Below are 22,981 nucleotides of genomic sequence, written 5' to 3'. Positions count from 1 at the left end.
AAATTGTCCACGGACTGCAGGGGTATAACCTGTCTGAATGAATGTTGTAAATCACTCTCAGAATTTTAGAAAAGCAAGTTTATCTGGTGTGCATGTAAGTGGCTATATGTGCTTTTAGAAATTTGTTTTTAAACAGTCTTCCCCATCTTAGGTGTTCTCTTTCTCCATTGTCTGCCTTAGCAGAATTTGCTCTGTGCACAGGTGTGCTGTAAGTGCTTAAAAGGACTGATTAGTACCAGCTGACACAACACACGGTTTGGTATCCTATGATACTGGACTGTTAGTTTACTACATAGATATTCCATTTAATCCCTGGCCACAGCTAGAGCTGCTTTCTAGTATTTCTGCAATAGTGTTTTAAATAATAATAAAAAAAAGGGGTGGGGTGGGGTGTTAGGGGGAAGTAACATCTTATTTGCTTAATCTGATGACCTGCAAAATAGAATAAAAATATATTCTACTACATCAAATTGTAGTTTGATGACATTTTTGTAGATGAAGACATTCTTGACACAAGTATTTGAAAAATCAGAACGTGTGTGATCAATAGCTTTAGATACGGAATTTGTTCTTTGGTACTAGAACGTGCAGCATTCCCATTTAAGTGAATGACAGTTCTGCCTGCGTAAGCAGAACCGAGGCCCAAGTAATAACAAAATATATGCTGCAGAAAGATCAGATAACTGTACTCTGGATTGTTTCCCAGGTTCTTCTTTTGTCTACCAGTATATTGGGTTTAGTTATTCACCACAGAAATCAATGAGTGCGTAACATTGATTATAGCTGGAGCAAGTCTGAACACAGTATTTGAGCAACAAGAAACCTTAATTTTATGAATCCTTCTGCCTGTTTAGCATGAAGTCGATACGTGCTTCTTAAGCTGTACGGCTCTGCTGTTCAAGGTTAATGGTAATTCATGGTTTTTGTAAGATTGTGACCTTGGACCATGGAAGTGGTAATGGTTTAATATGATTTCAAAATGTTACATTGTATAATTCATTATGATGGCTTATTGTTTTGCAGTATAGATCTCTTTTAATAGAAATAATTTGCCTTGACTGACTTTCTTTTCTTTTTCAGGAAAAGAAATGGAGCAAGTTCAGTAACTATCCAGTCTAATGCCTTACTGACATCTTCAGGAATCTTACAAATACGTATTTTGAATTGAGAAAATGACTGCAGATATAGAAGAAAGTACAGGTTCTTGGAAAAGAACACCTGTCAAAAAGTGGAACATGCAATAGCTAATTTGGAAGTAGTATAAAATAAATATACTTGTTATGGTGCAATTCTGGAGGGGAGTTAACTCTGTAGCACACAGGTAGCTCTCCAAGGAGGGGGATAAAAAAAACTGCTTTCTGTTTTTCTAAATTATGGAAGTTTTTTGGAAGATGTGGACATGGATTTTGAGCCTAGTCATGGTTTCGTCAGAATTTCACAGTGACAACAGGCTTTCGTATAGTTCTCAAGGTAGGGATCTGACCTCCGTAGCTGACAAGAAGCATCTATTTTTGCATTGCATTTGGGTAACATTTCCTAAACCATGTTTATATAATTCATGAGATCATGTGGGCTCTGCTCTTAGTTTCATCATGATTCATTGTCATAGAAGTTTAAATACAGCAAATCTGAATAAATTTTTTGTTTTATTTTCTTTGTTTACTTGTAACTGCTATTAAATCTAGTAAAATGTTGTGCTTGGTAACAGTTTAGAGACTTGCCATAACAACATTCACATGTTTTTAGACTAGGAAGTAAGGATCTATTCTGGCTTCTATCCATTAACATTTATAGCTTTTTAATGAAATGAAGAGCTGTTTATGTGTTTTTACAATATAATACTTTTCATCACTACCATTTTTATCCTTGCAGGTGGATGTAATAGCTTTTGTTTTTGAATGGTATGCCTGGGAAGGCTGTGTCCTTCTTAGGTTAGAATTCAGCCCCAAATGTTTACGTATTTTAGATAAATAGGAAAAGATACGTAGTTAAAAACTTGTAATTCCAGTGATATCAAATCAATAGGAAACTGAACACATTTTCTTGACTCAAGAAAGAAAGAAAAGATGTTTTATTTCATTTAGTAAAGTGCTGCATCTTGCATTTACTTGAAAATTACTTTTACTTATGAAGGTGATGAGATTTGCCAAGTATGGTTTATGTTTATGCTACTACTTGTTGTTTCCTGTTATATTTTCTTCTCTTCTATGCCCACTCCCTGGATTGTCTTACCTTGTGATTACAAAGAGGAATTCCTGTCTTACCTTGAACACTACCAACTAACAGTCCCAATAAGGGTTGATCAAAATGGAGCCTTCCTCAGCTTTACTGTGAAAAATGCTAAACCCTCAAGAAGGAGGAGGAGCACAGACCCTTATGACCAAGAACTGGCAGCATCTAAATTATTTTTTAAACTTTCTGCCTATGGCAAGCACTTTCATTTAAACCTGACTCTCAACACAGATTTGGTGTCCAGACATTTTACAGTAGAATACTGGGGGAAAGGAGGACCGCAGTGGAAGCACGATTTTTTAGACCACTGTCACTACACAGGATATTTGCAAGACCAACACAGTACAACTAAAGTGGCCTTAAGCAACTGCAATGGTCTGGTAAGTATACGTTACATGTTGTAGTATAATAGTGTGCCTGTCTCTTTTATATTACAGAAGAAGAACTCAGCTGGCATATATTTCAGTTTTTTGAGTTCCTATGGGAAACAAGCAGACAGGAAGGTGCAGAAAACCCCTAAAACCTGATCTGTGTCCTGGGGAAAAGTATTCATCATTTTTTCAAACTTAGTTGTAAGTACTAAGACCCAATTCAGTAGCCCTTTAGGAGGTAACATTTTTGGTGTTTACAGTGTCTACACCAGGGCTGCAAGATTAGGTCTGTGCTGAGATCCTTACAGGTTATAAAACAGGGCACAGGGAGAAGGAAACAGTGGATTCTTTAGGATGCTGAATCTCTCCAGAGAGACATTGATTGAACTGAACACCTGCTTGTCGTCTTTGAGAATCTGAGTTTCGAAACTTTGAGTGAAGTAACAAAGAAGAGGAATTGCTTGGTGTAAAAGTTGTCATTTCTGTAAATTCAAAAAGTGAAGAGGAAATTAGCTCCTTTGCAAGTACCAGGAAGTAATTATTTACCTTTTCCCTTGAAATATTTTGTTTACAAATTGTGAACAGTTGCATTTAAAGGTGGGATTAGAAATTCTTATCTCTTCTGTCCTCATCTCTTCTTTTATTGTTGTTCTCATGATTACATGACAGAAGTACTTCCATGGGAAAAAACTTTTGTTATTCCTAACAAAAATTAGAAAACGAACAAAAAAACCAACCCCAGACTACTCAGTAACTGAAATAGATGGGCATGACAAGGAAATACTAAATCAAGAGTCAGTAATTTCTCTAGTAAAAAATATATGTACACATTATGGTTATTCGTTCTGGTTTTAGCTATAGTAAACACTGGTCAATCTTCTTTTTAGGAATAAACAGCTCTAATTGCTAAAGAAAATAGGTAAACTGATTCCTGTTTATCATTGGATGTGCTGTTGAATAATGCATCTTGGGATGTTATTTACAAACAAAAGCCAGCTGCTTCAGATACGTTGCATTACACCCAGATGCTTTGTGGTATCTCTTTTACAGTCTAGGTTAACATTTTGGGCTAGTCTTGAGGAAAAAGAATTTAATGGTGATTTCTAGGGCTAAGCAAACACTTGCAAAGAAAAGTAGTTAAAATGGGATTCCATTGAGTGTGGTATCATAGTTTGGTTAATGCACACTTATAGTGGATAGGTCAGAATTTAGTACAATTTTTGTTTTGGTTTTGCAGTTCCTGTGTAATAACTTTTTTGTCACAGTTATTTAAGCTCTTAAACTAATATATTCAATAATCTTGCTTTTGAGTTATTTTCACCTAAAAATACTATGGACCAAATTCCTGCCTTCAGGACTTCCTTCTTTAAAAGAGGCTGTATGCTTCTCTATGTGCAGAGTTTCTGCCAGTTGAGGCACAGACTGGTTGGCCCCATTGGAGCCTGCTGTCAGTGCTGTGGTGCTCCCATTTCAGTTCCTCTCTGACCTTGGTCAGGGAGTGAGTCAAGAATGTCTGCTCTTGCCCTAGCTCACTATTGTTTTCGTGTTTGGAAAACAAGAGTGGGATGAAGCAGGAAAAAGTCTGTATCATCCTATGAGCTTTGCCTATCTCTTGCTCCTCATGACATTTCATTTCTTCAAATAATTGAGTGGCAAGCAAGGCATCATGGTGAAGCAGAGACGTCTTTTTGCTTCTGTGCTTTATACCCTAAGGTGACATTCAGCATTACCATTGTTGCATGTTTTCCCTCTGCCTCCAGACATGTTGTTTTGCTGGGGCATTCTAGGTGTCAGTATGTTAACTTAGTGTTTATAAGCTAACTTCAGTGTGGAGTAATTCCCAGTTAATTCATCTTCAGTGCTATTCGTTGTTGTCAGCTCTTGCGTATTTCTTCCCATGTATTAAGGCAGCCATAATCTGATCTCTGGGCCCACCACAACTGGCACTTGCAAGTACTTCATGGTCGTGCCTCTTCCCTGGGACTGCAAGTTTCAAATGTCCACTGCATCTCCTAGAAAGAGCTCATCACAAGCATGTGAAGCTCCTGTCATGCTCTAGAAGCAGCAGCAGGGGTGACAAAAGGCTCTTTCTCAGAGAGGCAGAAAAGCTGTAGAGGTGTGCAGCAGTGGGCTCAACTCAGTGTCATCCTCTACTATACAGAAACTCCTCTGTCATCCAGTGTTGGTAGGGCTTTCCAGAGTGTGGGAGTTAGCACTCCAGTCAGATAAATCCATCACAGAGTTATTTTTAAATGATGCTTCCTACTGATTATTATTTTATTATACAGCTGCTGGTTAGAACATGTTTAATAAAGCAATTGGCAGTGAATATTGGAGACAGTACCACTTGTTTTAGAATTAGTGATAGTTCAGAATACATTGTACTTTTTTTTTTATATTTTCTAGTCAGGTTGTTGGTCTGTAAGAGACTGCCAGTCACATTCTGCATAGTCCTTGATTAACACCTGTCTCAAAGCCAGTCATTTTAACTCTTAAAACAAGTAACCATCTTTAACAGTGAGTTCCTCACAGGCAAAATTTAAGCATTCCTTTTATTCCAATTGTCACATTCTGCCAAATCTGGGAAATTTCTTCCCCTTAGTGAATGTTTTGAGTTAATCTGTTTATCCAGCGTGGTCAGGCAAGTCCACGATCTGATTAACCAAAGTTGTATGACTTGGAAGAACACTTGTACAAGGAGGGTTTTCTCTCAGTTTCCTTATAATAAAAGTGACGAGCAGTCAGTTCATTTCCCTGTCACTGTTTCCTGTTTTGGCCGCTCCCTCTGTATTTCTTATTACCAAGTGCCCCAGAATTACAGGCTGCTACTTACCAAAGTTTCATTCCAGCAGTTTCCGTCTGCTGAGCCCTGATTATGCTATAAATTGTCTGAAGTTATGAGGAAAGCTCTATAATCCAGTGAGCAGTGAGGAAATTGAAGGTCTTGTCCGGCAGGCTTGCTGGCTTCCAGACTCTTGTTTACTTTAGTGAATGTTATATTTGTGGATGGATTGCAGGTTTGGCCTGCCCATGAAAGAGCCTGCAAGGAGCAGCGTGGTGGGGCTTTTGGGTGCCGGGAGCAAGGCAACGAGGCTGAGGCACTGCCTGAGCTGAGTATGTCATACTGAAGGAAAGAAGAGAAGAAACAATGGCAGGCTGGCCAAAGAGAGAACTTCACCTCAAGGGAAAGAAGTATGTCTAATTCTGAGGGAGCAAATCTTAAAAGAAGGAAAGTTTTGGAGCTTATAGTAGTGGAATCGAGCAGAAACCGAACTTCTTGCATTCTGACGCACCTCTGTCCTCTGCCAGGTGTCAAAGTTTTTAACTGAGTGCTCAAACAAATAAATTTTCCAGGGTAGATTTTCTCATTTTGATCTGAAAAGCCCAATGATGGGAAGTACTTAAAAATGTGTAGAAAGTGATTATTATTAGGAAAGTGAATGAGACATTAAATCACATTTTGAGGCTACTGTGGTTCCAAGGAAATTTTTAATGTAAAAGGCCAAGTATTTCCATGGCATTTGAAGTTTCCATGCACTGAGTGACATTTGTGCTGGGTAGCATAGATGTCTCCATCCAGACAGAAGTGATAAAGAAGGCACAAGAAGTAGACTGTGGCTAGAAGCATGACCTTACTTGGTTAAAGGAGGAATAATCTTGCTGCTGGAAGACTTAATGTTTGTTTAATGTATTCCTAAACTGATTTATATATAAATTATTCATATTCTTCTTAAATTAGCTTGTTTGAAAGAATGCATCTTCTTTTATAGATTATAAATAGCATATAGTATGGTATTTGTTAATTGCACATAAAATAATGTCTAATTTATAAAATAATTTTTAAAGATCATAAACTGTATTAAAAACTATTTAGTGTTCTAGATCAGTGTCTTTGGTGAGCTCTCTTTGGTACTAAGATGTGTTTGCAGCACAGACTTAGTATTCAGAAAATTATATGTAAGCTGTCCCTGTCCTAGTTTTAAGGTATCTCAGATTGCCTGATGTACTGTCTCAGGCCAGATCACTATTTTTTTCATCTTTAAGAACACAGCAAGCTAACACAATATTTTTCCTCAGCCATAAAACCCCACTGAAGTGTATAGCCAACTGTAGACATACGGAACAACACTGACATTTTCAGAAGTTTCCATTACTACTACTTCATAATTAAAAATGGGTAAAGCATGAAGTCTAGAAAGGTTCAAGGCATGGAGAAATTGTAAAACAGTAGTACTGTGTGGAAAAGGCATGCACTTGTCCTCCATAATTCAGTTTGCTTCTGCGACTGATGGACATCCCCCATCTGAAGGAGGTTAAGGCCTCAGCTGGAGAAACCCGACAGAAAAAGATTCCTTTTCATAAGTTCAGGGGAACTCCGTGTGGATTCACAGATCTGTCTGAGCATGTCAAGCTGCTGGATCCAGACCTTATATATGTTAGCAGGAGTTGGCAGTCTGTAGTGGGATTGTATAACACAGGACCTCAAACAATCTGTTTCAGATAATGATCTTGAGAATGTTGCTTGTAGTAACCTACTTGGGGCATTTGGCTTGTTTTTTAAATTCATTGTATTTTGTCAAAACTTTTGCTGGTATCTTTTCAAAACGTTTGCTGGTCATTCTTATATCTTAGTGATATTTCTTTTCCTTTGCAGCAGAAATTTAAATCACAATCTGCTCAAATATAATAGCAAACCTAACCCTTCCCCCCCCCCCCCCCCCCCCCCCCCCATTCCTTTCAATGCTTTAAAAGGACATTATTTTACTTCTGCAACCAAAATTGTGTTTTGCTCAAATAGTAGATTAGAAGCCAAAAATGGGGTTTAGAATGTTTGGACATAATAACATAATTCTCACTATTTGTTAATCGGGCATTGCTGAATGCATATACAATGGAAGTGTGTTTAGCTGCCATGATTTTCTAAACTCTGAATAAATGTTGATTGTCACTGACATAGGTACTTTTTACGTACAGAGTTCAGAGTGGTTCTTAAAATCAGTTACTGCAATTCAACAAGACCACTTGCATCAGTTTAATATGGGAAGAACAGTTCTGTTTGCAAGCAGAATTAACATGTTAAGTTTAAAATGGTGTACACATGCTGGGCTTATTTGAAGGACATACGCAGGACAAGGGCTTTTCCAGTGTTTTCAAGTCACTTGGCTGGCTGCAGCAACTAACTGCATACATGTTCTGACTACCCGGTGGTAGGTATAAATTAAAATGTATTTGCAGTTCCTCAACCAGATGTTAGTAAAATCTCTTTTCTTTAAATGACCATAGTGTTTGGGCAGATGAGATGAGGTGTCAGCTAGGCATAGGAAAAATTAGTGCTACTCTCCTAACCTTTTTCACTGCTGGTACATGAAGGAACTGTGTTGTTTATGGCATCTTATTTGACTCACTCCCACTAAGGTCATTCACATCAGGGTTCAACTGATCCACCAGTCTAGTTTCAGTATCTGAAAAAAATATCTCATTCATGCTTACTTGTTAACCTGGCTAGACTTGAGTACAGATACAAACGATGTGTGCTCTGGAGTAACCAGATTTAGATCAAGACCCGCTCTGTTGCAGAGGCAGAGCCACAGGTTGGATGGTATCTCTTTCTCTTTAGGCTTGGCATGAAGCAGACAGCCTGATGGTGTTGGCCGCAGCCACTCTGCAGGACTCTCTTCCTGTGGGAATGTAATACCAGAGCTTATAAAGGCTCCAAATTGACTTGAACCCAGATGTCTGACATGCAGACTGGATGCAGTCCAGTCTGCCAAGGTTCTTTCTGCACATCTGGTAAACCCAGTTACAATTCGGTTTATATTTTCAATACTATATAAGCAATAGTGTACTAAGTAAGTAAATTAAAATCTTAGACTACAAGCAACAAGAAGGCATTGTGAGAAAAATTTGATACCAGCATCTTCCAGGTGAATATAGACCAAGATGTTACCTTCTTGAGTAAATGAGTTCACAATGAAAAATACCACCGAAGAGGAACACTTACTGTTATAGTCACTATGTAAGGAATGTGTTATTGAAAGCTGCAGTGTGTTCATACATAACATCTTCAGAATTTATAGCAGGGTTATATTTGGAAAACGCTGTTCTTTCTGATGCATTATACAGAATTTTTTATTTTCTAAGTGTTATGTTGCTACTGAAATCCAGTTATTCCAGGAGTGAACACAGCACACATTTGATGTACAAAACAGCAGCAGGATGAGAGCTTTTGACCATCAGTGGCAAGCCCTGATGTTAGGAACTGCTTTAGGGTATTTAGGGCAGAGATGGCACAAGTGGTCTTATGGCTGATCATAGAGGTCTCATTGGAGGGAAAAAATAACCCCTTTAAAAAAAGGCTTATGTATAGAACTTGCTTTTACAGATCAAAGGTGTGATAGAAATTTGTAGTTCATCAAATCAGGATATGAATGCAGAAGTTCCTGCTTCCAGTCTCATACCTGATGAATAGCTCTTTCTCCCAGTATAGAAATCGTACATTCAGAATTTCCTAGATGTGGATACCAGATTTTTTTGTGTAGGCAGTATAGGTGTAGGAGTCTTCAGGGCTTACTCCACAATGTTTCTATATCTGAAAGGATCCTAAAGCTGGATTTTCTGCTCAAGTTAAGTTTTAGTTGCTGAAGGTTCAGGAAATTGCATAGTTGGCCTGAAATCTCCCCCTTCTTTCATAAACCACTTCCTGTTTGGAAGAAGCTGAGATCACAAATGTGATAGTTATAAGAATAGAGTTTCTACTATTTTGCACTGCAATATGAGGAAAAAATGTTCATTTGTTATGGATAATGAGGTCTAGTGCACAGTCTGCAGCAGCTTGGGTTTGCCAGATTTGTGGCAAGACCTTTTAAAGAATAAATGCTTTGTAGATAGTGTATCCTAAGTTAACATTAATAATTTGATTCTAATAACTAGCTCAGTTTTGGAATTAAGTGTCTGGATACAAAATGCTGAGTGGTTTCCCTGAATATTTGCTCTAAAATTAATCCTTCATGCGGTTTTTCTTTGATGCAGTAAGCGGCTTTAAGCATCTGCTGGTGTGTCTCATAGAGGGTTATTGGTCTCACGATTTGAGCAAGGCTGTTTTGGCTTGGCATCACTTTTAATGGATATGAATCGTCTAGTTTTGGAACATCTCTGTGAAGAGATTGTTTGTCATATACTAAGAATATCTCTTGCTTTCTTACTACATGCATCAGAAGTGATGGGAAAGAACTCCAGAAATAGGGCAATGACATTTTTATTCTTTTCTCATTGTGTTACTTATAGGCACTTACTCCTTGGTCCACTGAAATCAGTGGAGGAGAGCTGGCTCATGTGTTGTTTGCTGTGTTGGCTTATAGTTATGGGTTTCTTTACAGAGATAGGTGATAAGTCAAATGTTTTTAAAGTTAAGTTTTTTAATAGGAGTTTTATATTGTCTTTTGCAAGTTTTTCTTTTCTTATTTTCTTCTTTAAGCATGGAGTCATTGCTACAGAAGATGAAGAGTATTTTATTGAGCCTTTAAGGAATATAACAGAAGATTCTAGTAACTTTAATTATGAAAAGGGTCATCCTCATGTTATATACAAAAAATCTACTATGCACCAGCAACATCTGTATGATCACAGTCACTGTGGAGTCTCAGGTAAATGAGTATGAGTGTCATTCCTTTTAAAAAATCATAACTTAAGCTCTCTTTTAAAGTCTTGCTTGGTTCACATGTAAGACAGTGGAGAATGTAGCTCCTCCTTTTGGGTGATGTGGTGTTACCTGTTAAAAAGTAGTTTTGCTTTTTTTTCAGATTGAGATCGAGAGTCTAGTGTCTTCCAAAAACTGAGACACTGCGAGTAAGTCTTGTTTTATGCCTGTGTTGTGTACAGTGGTAGTTGTGAGCACAGGCTTCCTCAAAATGTGCTGTTAATGTACTTGATTCCCCAACTGGAAAGCATGGTTGAGTGACTTAAGTATTACTTAAAGCTTAATCTTTAGTAAGTGTTCCATCTCATTTGAGGAAACTTGACATGCAATAAATGTGTTTGTATCATGATTAGTACTTCATTTGGAACTGGAGTCTACATCTGTCTTGTTTACAGAGGTTTGTGGTGCTTTGATACTGGCTTTTGGTTCAGTGGGTTAATGTTATTCCACAAGAGTTGAATATGTGATGTACAGGTGCCTTATGGGAAGGACTGTATAGTTTTGATTGAGAGATATTTATCTTGTAGAGCAGTGTTAGCTTCCATAAATACATTTTTCAAGTACTCTTTGACATGATTTTCACTTACTTAAACTGAAACTGAAAACTAACCTCTTGAAGACAGCATGGAGTGAATTTGGAAAGTTATTTTAAAGTGCGAAAATGATGGGGTTTTTTTATCATAGAAAAATGTTTTAACCTTGTCATTTGTGTATCAGAAATAGCTTGTTCTTAAAAGTTCAGTCCTGGACTGTTGTATTTCATGCGATTCAGTGCAACAGGGCAAGGTGACAAATAATAATCTTAAAATAATATCACTGTTAAGCTTCTTTGCGAGGTTGTAATTTTTACTGGCACTGGTTGGCTAATCTTACAGTACAGATTGTCTACAAATGCCCATGCTTGGGAGACAGTTTTTCCTGAGTGTTTCAGTTAATAACTGTGTTTAGGGGAATGTCCAACTTCATCCATGTAACTTCTGTTCTAGTTTGGAAACATTATTTCATCTATGTGCTTCTAATATTGCAGAACAAGTCTCCAACTATTACTGCCTAACTGATTGTAAAGTAAGAGTACTAATATATGTTAATTTTGTAGGAAAAGCTGCCACTTAAGCCTCTTGAAACAAGTGGAAGGATTATGAAATGTAGAATGATGCAATTTTTACCATTATTTTATCCCTAGAAAAAGAAAAGGTGTATTGGCCTGTCACATGTCACTTTCTGGATTAATGCGCTCTCCTCCAAGTGAGGATGAAGCAGTGGCAGCTGGTTTGGTCAGGTTGCATTCAGTCATTCTGATGGTGTCTGTCAGATGGATCATAGGTAGATCAGAGCTATGCACCTTGCATCCATTTTTTGTGAAATATGCAGTAATATTTAGCATTTATTACTAGGGCATATTTGATGCTGTCTTTGTTCTTGGAAGCTCCTGTGCATTTCCTGAGTTTTCTTATCTGTCATATCCTGAAGTCCTTAATTATTGAAATACTAAATCACTGCTTTTTACAAGCCTGAGACTACTATCATGGTCATTTATCTCAGTTCCCCCTTTTCCTGTTCTTCTGTGTACTACTTCCACTCCATGAAAATTTCTGAAAAAGTTGCTTTACCACAAAACTGCAAGCTCTTACTTTTCCAGATGACATACTGTTTTACTGTTCTCCTCATGGGTACCAAAACCTTTAAAACTTGTTTTCTGAGCACTGTTGTATCTTTATCCCAAAGTGCCATGGAACCCAGAGCATCCCCATAATATCTAAAAAGTAAACCCAAATACTAATTTTCAGTTTCATGGCTTTCAGTCAGTAGGCCTAAAGCCAGGTTTGCAGTAATCTTTGGGGCATTTGACTGGTTTTGGCAGATTTCATCAGTCCAAGTTTGCATTTTAAAATGCTGTTGTAACAAACCTGTAGCTGTCTTTTGGCAGTATATAATTTATTTTGTCTGGAGACTGATTTTATCTTTACGTTCAGAATAGTTTTGCCAGTGTAGTATTCTGGGAGGAATCTGCATGTGTAGCTGTGCTGCTCCTCAGCATGTGGCAAGTTTCTCCTGCTGTAACCTAGACCTGAACTGGTTGTATACCTGCTCTGAATCAGGGAAGTGGTCAGGATTTTGAAGTGTTGATAGAGGCAAGAAGAGTGTTATTTCTGACCTTTCTGAGAAAAATTGCAATAACTGATAGGAAGTGGGGAATTTGGTGAAAGGATGATTGGAATTGTTGGTGATGAGCAAGTGGACTACATAGTAGATAGAACTATGGTGGCTTAATACAAGAGAAGAATTGGAGAGGCAGGGAGATTTGAATGGGAACATGGGCTAGATTTTCATAACCTACATTAGATTTTAAGCAGTTAGCTATAATAATGTCTAAAAATGTTAAAAATGTTAAATTACTATTTCATGGGTGTACCATCACCAAGTTAACTTTTATTAAATATAGCTGATATCATTAAGGCCTTGGTAAGATGTTTTTCAATGGGATTTGAGGCCACTGGGTTTTCTTGCAGAATGCTGTGTTTGGATAGGATTGAGAAACAACAAAAGTTCACATATGAAAGCTGCGGAGTGGCAGATTGTTTAAGGATGGCTGTACTACATGCTGTCTTACATAGTGATTTTACTTACGCTACACTTTACAGTCAGTGTGTTCTAAAATGAAAAAATACTTGTAAATGCATTAAATGATGATGTTAAAATAGTAAGAAAAAAACCACATAATACTTCATGTCAAAACGTTCTCATAGTTGCACCTTACATAGATGATTACTATTGCATTTTGAGACCTTTTCCTGTTTGTGTTCCCTCCTCCCTGCCTTCACCCCATCTAACATATTTAGAGGACTGACTTAGGAAAATTTGGGTACTATAGTTGTGAAGTCCATGTCTACACACACTTGGATTTCTTTTCAGTTGCAATTTAAAACCTAACTCTCTGCTCTTGTAATCATTATTTTGGGATTAATTATGTGGTTTCCTGTGGGCTATTTTTTTTTGCCTTTTCCATGTCTGCATTTCTTACTTCCTGATTGCTATGTTTGATATTAATGAAGTTGAATTTTTTTCTTTTTTAATCTAGGAATATGGTGGGAAAATGGCATAACTTGCCACAGAACTATTTTTGTTAAATGATTTACAAAGTTTTATTGACGTGTCTTAAAAGAAAATTCAGCCAGCATTATTTAGTGTTTTTTAAAGTAGAACAGCATAAGCATTGATAGATCCTGGAGTGCAAGCCAAAGAACTCAGGGTTGTTTCTTTGAGACCAGCTGAAGCCTAAGCTTCTCATCTGGTAAGAAAAGCAGAGATGTTTGGTTTGTGAAGTCTTCTGAAAGTTTTCTGTTTGAAAGATGCAACCAAGATGAGTAAAAAATAATATTTTATTCTTTTTTCCGGAAGCTTTCTGCATGAGCTCATCAGTTTTCAAATGTTTAGAATAGATTTGCATCTTTGAGTGAAAAATTATGAATGATGCATTTCTAAACTACTTCTAGCAATCTTAAGAGCATCAGAAACCCTCAAACATCACTATTTGTTATTTGAAAATGAAGAGTAGATTTTCTTTAAATTTTAGTACAGAAGCGATCACAGAAAATTCCAGACATTCCTGAATTACTGCTTAAGTGAGATGAAAATCTTTGAATAATTACAGCAGTTTTGAATTTCCTACAGAAGAGAGGAAAAACAGGAAACAGCTTATTACTCATTATAGAATCCTCAACAGGCTTTAATACTTGATACAGTTTTTTAGAGTGGATTATACCTGTTGCAGAATAAGGATAATTTTGCTACCAGCATTATTTCAACAACCAGGTTTATTTTCAGTTTTTGACTTTTCTAAAATATGCACCTTTTAAAGCTAGCACTGTGGCCTCAAAGATTATGAAATATGCCAACAGTGGGAATGCTGAAGCTTTATATTCCTGGTTTTGACCTGAACATATGTTCTTTGTGGTGTAGTTACTCGTCTTTGAAAATAGTGTGCTTAGTTGAGTTGCATAAAGTATTGCTTCTTCACGGAAGGTACTGGTCCTGTTTCAACTCATCCTTAGCTGAACCTCTTTTAGTAGAGGTAAGGATGCATCTGGGAAATTGCTCACATGAGCAGTCAGTCCTGTTCAGACAATTATAAATGTGTCTTAACTGTTAATGTTACGTTCATCCATAACTAGAATACCTTAGATACTTTGAGATCCTACATAGGTAAAACTGGACTAATAATACACTTTGATAAACTTAAGGTTGAGATCTGTGTGGACCTTTGTAGAAAAGAGATATTTAATATACAAAAATTTACCAGTTTTGCAGGGAAAGGCAGGTTCAGTTTTGTCCTGAGGACAGGAATACAAAGTCACTTTGTAGTGTTTGTTTTGCTGATAGTTACAGCTGCTTAGATTTTTAATAATCTCTTGGATGCAAGAAATATTTTTCTGTAGATTTTACATGAAACAAGTACAATAAGCAACGTATTTGAATGAAAATTAGTGTCAAAAATAACTACAGCAATTATCCCATGTCAGGCCATTTAAAACTTTCTGTTACAGTTCATTCACAAGATAGATAAAACATAATCTGATAGCTTTCTGAAGAGAAAATATTTTTTTTGGCCTTAAAATTATTAGGCATGTAAGCATAATTGCCTAATAATTACAGAGTTTCATGCCTTACCAGCACGTTTAATTCCTTAATATATTTTGATACATTTTGCCTTAAATGTGATCTTTTGGTTTCTAGTATTTTTCCCCCCGATGTTGTAGTTGTCTTGTTCTTATCCTTAAAATTCTGAAGTGTACTTGTGGTTAATTAGAACTAATATTTAGTATTAACACAGATGTGCAGAATTAGAACTGTTAAGAGAAGATTCATGATTTATTATCCTAGGTCAGCTTAGGAAGATTTAAGGATATTAGAGCTCAAAGTTGGTTTTCCATTCTATAAGGTATTTTTTTAATTTAAAAAATTACATAATAATTCAATTTTTCTTTGCCTCAAGAAAGACTTCTTAGAAGCCTGAAGATGGTAATCTCAACATAAAAGAGCTGCATTTGAATGAATTTTACCAGTGACCCCTCTGAGGTGTTTAATTATTTTGGTTCCTAGAAGACCTCACAAGAAGCGGTAAACCTTGGTGGATGAGTGATGCATCTGCTTTTCCAACTTCACTTCCAGTCAATGACACATTAAGTAGTCACAGTCGACAGAAGAGATCAGTAAGCCTTGAACGGTTTGTGGAAACGCTGGTAGTAGCTGACAAAATGATGGTGGGATACCATGGTCGCAAAGACATTGAACACTACATTTTGAGTGTAATGAATATTGTAAGTTTCATCCCTCTCCGTGCTCATATCAATATGCATGTACTGAAATGATAAAGCAACTGAAAAGTATTTATTGGCATGAATAATGCTTTAAAGTATGTATCAGCTTGCAGGAATTAGTTGAAATAGGGCGAATGTTAACATTGTGGGAAAAATGCGGTACTGTTTCTGTCAAGAAGTGTGCCGTGATCACTTTTATATTGTTTGTCTTTAATTTTAAAATCATGTGATTACATTCAGATTGTACAGATCTGTTCTGTTTAAGTCAACAGTCTAAGTGCTCTTTATGCTGGTTGAATTATGAAATGAAGTATAAACAGTTTTGATTGAAAATGAAGTGTGTCGCAAGAAGTTTCTTATACTGAATAGTGATTTTCTTGGTCCAAAAATAACTTATTTAGGTGATAATGGTAATTAACATCATGGAATTACACTGAGTGAGAAAATAGGTTGATTTTTAACCATTTAGGAAACAAGTAGTGTTTCTTGTCTGACTTTGTGCCTTTTCTTATTTTCTGGAGGTCAGGTTGCCAAACTTTATCGTGATTCCAGTCTAGGAAACGTTGTGAATATTATAGTGACACGTTTAATTGTTCTCACTGAAGATCAGGTAAGAGCTGTTGCACTAAGCTTTATATCCCTGCAATACAAGTTATGTTGTGTAGTACAGATTTCATTTAATTATTGCTTGAAATGACTGCATCTGAGTACAAAACCTGTCTTGTAATATTTCATTACTTTAATCAAGATGAAACAGTTCAAAGGAATACTCCTTATATATCATCTCAAAGATACCTGTTCTTAACTTCAGGTGAATATTAATATACCTTTTTGGGGATGTCAGTTTTATTTTTAGATCTATATTTTGATAGTATGATTTTTCTCTATTGACATAATCATTAAAGTTCGAGCAGAAGGAATGCCTGTTCAGTAATACAGAGCTGAACTTGGGGTCAGATTTTACAGAGATAAAATTTGGCAAGAAGAGTTTATTCCTAGAAACCACTGCTTCTAATTATAGTCCCATTTTAGTTTTCAAAAGGCTTAACAACTGACCTTAGTAATTTGTTTGGAACATTTCTGGTATGCATGTTGTATTGCAGCCAAACTTGGAGATAAATCACCATGCAGACAAGTCCCTCGATAGCTTCTGTAAGTGGCAGAAATCCATTCTCTCCCACCAAAGTGATGGAAACACCATTCCAGAAAATGGGATTGCCCACCATGATAATGCGGTTCTTATAACTAGGTATGGTCATTATAAGTATTGTGTTTATTTTATTTCATTATAGTAGCTTTCTTGGTTTTTTTACTTTATATATGCTAGTTGTAAAGTAATATAATTTGTAGGTAATCTTAAAAGGAGGAAAATTAATAGATGGCTTGTCTTAAATATATTGGACTATCAAACTATAGATTAAGAATTTGGGAAAGAAAGGTCTGCAAATTACTTGCTTCTGCTGTTGTTTTCACTTCATAATTACCAATGCAAAGTATTCCTGTAGAACAGATTGATCCTGTTGAACATTTTATACTTTTGTAATCTAAGAGAATTTGTGAGATTATGGAGAACAAAACAGTATGGAAAATGTTTGGCTAACCATATATAATGTTTTTAATAAGAATTTCAAGCCAGAGCCTCAACTACTGTAATAGTATTTCTTTGAAACAACAGGTTCTTTCAGATTCAGGCAATGTGAGAATCTGCTTTGTAGCTGTTCTGATTTATTACACTTAATTAAGATGAGAATTGACAGTTCTAATAAGTAATTTCAAAGCCTGCGTATGTGCCCATTTTGCTTCCATTCCAGTTACCATGGTAAGTTCGACAACGCTTGCAGTGTAGTGTTGCAATCTTGATAAATGTATTCCTGTTTGCCCTTTTCATTTATGGGTTGGTAACTGTACTTTATTAGGAGATCAGTTTCCCTGTTGTTGAAGGACACTATTCTTTTTTATTTTGTTTAAATAGCATCAGGTGCAGCAGCACTATTTTGGATTAGGATCTTTTTATTATAGTTTCTGCTTTTCAGGACAAAATCTATACTGTTTTGTATGTGACCTATTTGTGGATTTGTGTTCACTGCAAAAAAAATTTAAATGGTGGTTAAAATAATGGATCTTTTCTGAAATTCTATGTAAAAGGTGGAAAAGTGGCTGGTTTTTTTCAGGATGGATGGGTTTTTTTGCTTTTTTTTGTATAAGGAGCTTTTGTTTTTTGAGAGGAAACACTTTCCAGAATACACTTGCATGTATTTTTGCATTCATACTTCAAATGTAATTGTTACATGTGGTTATTAATCCTACATAGTAACCATTAGAATGATTAAATGCCAGAGTGATTTAGAGAGTTGTTGCAGACCAAGAAGTTTAACAAATTAAAATTATAGTCTCTAATAAAAATAAATGGAATGAAATAAAAAAAAAAATACAGTTACATTCTAAGATCTGATGTATTCACAATTATGCTTGGTTTTAGGCATATAAGTAATTCCTTCACTGGAGTTTCTCATGTGAAATAAAATACTTCTTTACAGCTGTGCTACACATCAAGCTTTTGCTAGCATAATTTAGGCAGTGAGTGAAAAAGTGTAGTCCGTAGGTGGTGTGGTTATGCCAGCTGAAGCCCCCCAATATATATGCATAAACTGTGTTGGCAACATTGTATTTTTACTGTTACGGCTGAATAACATGACATTTTGTTAGTGTAATTCTGGCAGGGCAAAGCACAATTGTTTATTTTCTTTCACTATTGAGCTTTAATACATTTTATTAATGTATTTTCTGTACTGGCTTCCCTGTTCTGGTAGGATGATCCCAGCAACAGTTGTGCCTTCCAGATGAAGGCTTAAGACAGTGCTAACTTCCAGACCTTTAACTGCAAAAGGAGTAAATTTTCAGAGGACATGGATAATACCCATTGAAAATAAAGTTTTTTCAGCAAAAAGTAGTAAATATTAAGGACTTATTTTATTCTTCATTATGGGAGGGCTTAGTAATTATATAAGTACACTGCATAGTTTCTTTAGGACTTGTGTATGCTACCTTTTAAAAAGGACATACGAGTTATAAAAATAACATCCTCGTTTACTTCTAAGGAGTTTGCACTTAGTATATACCTGTATTTTAAATCCACAAAGTGCCTTAGTGTGGTAGCTGTAGACTAGTAATACGTGCATTAATAAAGCACTGCTGAACTTCTAAGTTGAGTTATGTATGCTTTCACAACAAAATGCTTGTATTCATTTACTTACTATAATAATTATAATTTCTAAAAATAACCTCAAAGGCTACACTGATGAATTTAAATGGATCAATCAGGCTATTACTGAAACTGGCTTTTACTAACAAAATGTATCAGCCTATGTGAAGAATGGATTTTTCTATTTTTAGGTTGGAATGAGTAAAGATAAATTTATATTAATATGTATTAATATAAACATGTAAATCCATTAACTTTAAATAATTCTAAATTAATTATGAAATGGTAACATGCTTGTTTTCATTCTGTTTTGGATGCATCACCTGATAAACCGGAGTTAATGCGTTACATGTGAAAGACAAGGGTATAGCTACAGTGCTTTAAAGTCTTAACGTGTTGAAGAATTCTTTAGTAACCTCTTCATAGGAATTTGAACCAATACTACCAAATACTGAATTATTTTTTAGCCACTGTAATACTGTTTTAAAAGCAGTTTCCTGAATCTGTCCCACTGATGCTGCTCTGTTTTGTATGGGATAATTACATTTTAATTGAATTTGACACTGGAACCATGTTTAGTCATTGTGTGTATTACTATTTTATTGAAAGTAGGAAAGTTTCAGTACAATGTTATGAATAGTTTTGTGTTTGTAACTGTAACAATCTTTATCTGAAAAGCAGGACAAAATTGTTAAGAAAAGAAATCGTTATCTTCATCCATGCAACTGAACACAGCATGTCAGCTTTTCTTGGCAACTGTTGGCTTTCCTCCGTGGTACTTCCAAAGATGGCTTGCTCTGATCTGGGCTAAAAAACAGTATTAAGGGTACTGGTTCCCCAGGGGTGTCTGCTTGACCAACACAGACAGACCTTTGTACCCTAAACTAACTGTACGCTAAAAATAGGTAGCCTCAGTGGCATGAAGGTATGCCAAGCTAATCTCCATGGGACTTTCTAGATGTTACCATGCCTGCTAAGCCACTGGTCTTTGAACAGGAGCCCAGCTGTGTTCAGTGTACCTGGTGTGTAGACTTCCCTGTCAGTGTCCAGCAGGCACCCAGTGGTCTGCAGAGCGGTTGTTTTGCGAAGCTAGTAGGGGGCTGCAGACAACTTCTTAGCTGATCATAAAAAATAAGGCAAGTAAGAGACTGGTCCAAGTAAACGCCTAATTGCCAATTTGGAGAGCAAAGCTGTGGTGATGGAAAGATGGTATTACTTGCACAAGTATGGTAACAAAAATAATGTCCATTCTCAACTCACTATAGTGAGTATTGGGACTGGCTTAGCTGCGTTAATGCTGCCAGACTTTATGCTGTAGGCGTAAAAATGATCATTAGCAGGAGTGTTTCCTGATACTATTGTCAGCAGAAGCATCTTCCTTCAGTTTCAATGGAGAGCTTTTGAGCATCCCTGAAATGTATGATAATTAGATACCTTCTAGAATGAGAACCCAAGGGTAGGTAATAGGCCTTATACAGAGGGCTTATTGCAGAGTCTTGGGATATAGGGTGACTTTGTATAACAAGAATAGGAATTACCCAGAACATTGGTAATACTTTTGTGTGTGTTACTGTGCTTTTGCCTTCTTTCATTCACTTACAGAACATTTTTTTGTATTTCCTGGGTCTTAAATTAAACGCTTAATGTTATTTTGTGATAAGACTGTGACTGAATTAATGTTTTAAAAGAGTGAGGCCTGGGTTTTTTTGTATAGTGTTCACTCATTGAAATTTCACCTAGGTTTTTTTTGTGTTGGGAGACTATATTTAAGTCTCAGACTTGAATATTTTGTCTTCTGTCCAAATTAGGTTCTTGAGAGCAAGTGAAAGTAAAATACTGAGCAGACAGGTTTTAATTATGAAGTTGATTAATAGTGTAATGCCGTTAAGACAGTCTTTTTTCCATGAAGTGACTTTGACTTTAGATAAATCTAGTGAATCCTTAAAATTTTCTTTTGTATTACAAATCAATAAAAGAAGGAGAAAAACTTGTATGATTCTCTAAATCTTAAGTCTTTTGGTATACAAAAAGTAGTCTTTCCATTTGGTTCCTGTATTCCTGCATCACAGATGTGATCATCTCTACTTTTTAGCACAATGTCTGTTCTCAGATTTGTCATTTTAAGACTCTGTAAGTTTTGAGAGTCTCTATATTCCCCCTTGCGCATCTCACCTCCAGTGTAGAAGTATCTCTTTGCCTTTTTGAAGTTAGTTCTTGTTTATTTGCTGATTACTATTTTGTTAACCTTCATTGATAGCGTGTTTCTTTTTGTTTCTTCAGAAACTTGCTAAGAAATAGTCTCCATAGTTTACCTTAAACCCACAAAACTTCAGAGGTCACAATGTACAGTGTGATATCGTTAGTGATTTTTGAAGAATCCTTTAACCTAGGTTCCCTTCAATTTCAATCAGTTGCTTCCTTCTCTTGATGTTATAGACCATAAAGGAAGAATTACAGAATTCCTCAGCAATACCTTGGTTAACTTGCAAGGTTATACATTACAAACCTGTTCCTTTTCCTGTGCACCTGCACAGAATGGTAAGGGCCAGAGGGTTGCATTCTAGTTGTACTGGGTCTTGCTGGGCCCCACAGCAGCCCTCACAGTGCTGTGCTTGGTTTGGTAGCTGGAAAGGTGGTGATAACACACCAGGGTTCTGGCTGCTGCTGAGCAGGGCTCACCCAGCATCAAGGCTGTCTCTCCAGCCTTCCCCCCTCTCACCAGTAGACTCTGGGTGGGCAAGATTTTGGGAGGGAACATAGCCAGGACAGCTGACCCAAAGTGACCAGGGGGATATTCCATATAACATCTGCTCAGATATGAGAGCTAAGAGAAAGGAGGAGGAGGGGGGGGCATTCATTATTTATGATGTTTGAAGCAGCCGCTGCAGGTACTGAAGCCCTGCTTCCTGGGAAGTGGCTGAGCATTGTCTGCTGGTGGGAAGTAGAGAATAACATCATCTCTTTTCCTTCACTTGTGTTCACACAACTTCTGCCATTGCTTCATTAAACTGCCTTTATCTTGACCCACAAGGGTTTTTTCCATCTTATTTTCTCCGCCCTCCATTCTGCTGAGGAGGGGAGTGATAGAGCAGCTTGGTGGGCACCTGGCATCCAGCCAAGGTCAACCCACAATGCTTGGTTACACTTTGTAGTAGAGGTGGAGAAGGTGACAAAATAAATAAAAAACAACAATAAACAAACCAAGCCTTTTAAAAATCTTTTTCTTTAGTTTACGCCCTAAATGCTCCCTAGAGCTCTGTATAGCTCAAGATGGTTCTTTTGGTTTGTCCTGGTACTAAATAGTTGTTTTTCCAAATGACATGTGTGACTGACTCTAAACCCTGCAGCAATGGAGTCTCTTCCTGTTGGGAGGGAAGATCCAGAACTATTAGTTTGTCTCCTGGTGTGTCAGTAGATCCAGCAGAAGGCATACCAAGCAGCCCATAGAGAGGAGAGTTTCATAGGGAAGTTGAGATGCCCATGTGTGTTTCTCTAAAGGGGCAGAACTTGGTCTTTAAGATACAAATGTTTTAAACAGAGAAACATTTGAAATCGTACTTATTTAAAGAGGTATTACTTCTCAAAAATCATTGCATTGAATCTCATCTTCTGTTGGTAGCATCACATACCAAGAGTTTTACGATTTTTAAAAAGAAAACTATATCCACTATACTTGACAAAAGCATTAAGATCTCTTTGATGCAGCTGCAGTGCTTTTATGGGAACATCAGTGATTCCATGCAAAAAGCTTCGTAAAGTTTTAGTTTTGAGAGTGTAAACCAGCATCCTTTTTTCTTCTTCCCCACCTCTCCCGCCCCTTATGCTGTTGGAGATGCACTGATTTAGATAGAGCTTCTGAAATTAATGACTTGTAATATCTTGAAAACCAAAAATCTTTTACTTGGATATGAGTCCGCTGGAGTTAGTTTTGTAAGTGGTTTACTGCTTCAGCAACATTTTATCCTGTAGCCCGACTGAACTGATACACTCTGTTCGAGGAATCTTCGTTTGCTTGAATAAAGACTCAGGGCCATAAGGTGTTCTTATTGATTAAGCCAAATACATCTTGATTTGTAGGTTATACTGGTGTCAGTAAAAATGTTCAATACCGCAGATGGTATAATCTTCTGTTTCTCTGAGTTTTAAATGGGCTTTTGTATGT

The 22,981-nt window shown here is 36.7% G+C and overlaps 1 protein-coding gene across 9 annotated transcripts in view; it reads left to right on the top strand.

Moving 5' to 3' along the window:
• ADAMTS6 (ADAM metallopeptidase with thrombospondin type 1 motif 6) overlaps positions 1-22,981 on the top strand; it is a 186,698-nt gene that overhangs the window by 32,305 nt on the left and 131,412 nt on the right. For 7 of the 9 annotated variants that reach the window (XM_080372810.1, XM_080372812.1, XM_080372809.1 and 4 more), the window contains 6 exons: positions 1,081-1,470; positions 2,248-2,612; positions 10,078-10,246; positions 15,400-15,617; positions 16,144-16,227; positions 16,721-16,866. In XM_080372810.1, the coding sequence (XP_080228936.1) occupies positions 1,374-1,470; positions 2,248-2,612; positions 10,078-10,246; positions 15,400-15,617; positions 16,144-16,227; positions 16,721-16,866 (1,079 nt within the window). In that variant the 5' untranslated portion in view covers positions 1,081-1,373. Of the gene's footprint in view, positions 1-1,080; positions 1,471-2,247; positions 2,613-10,077; positions 10,247-15,296; positions 15,618-16,143; positions 16,228-16,720; positions 16,867-22,981 lie in introns of those variants that run through there. The other 2 variants (XM_080372811.1, XM_080372817.1) reach the window with 2 other exon arrangements.

This window comes from Falco punctatus (genome assembly GCF_963210335.1).
Source record: "Falco punctatus genome assembly, chromosome: Z".
NCBI lineage: Eukaryota > Metazoa > Chordata > Aves > Falconiformes > Falconidae > Falco > Falco punctatus.
Note: the sequence above shows the minus strand (reverse complement) of the source record. Positions and strands in the feature narration are given on the sequence as shown.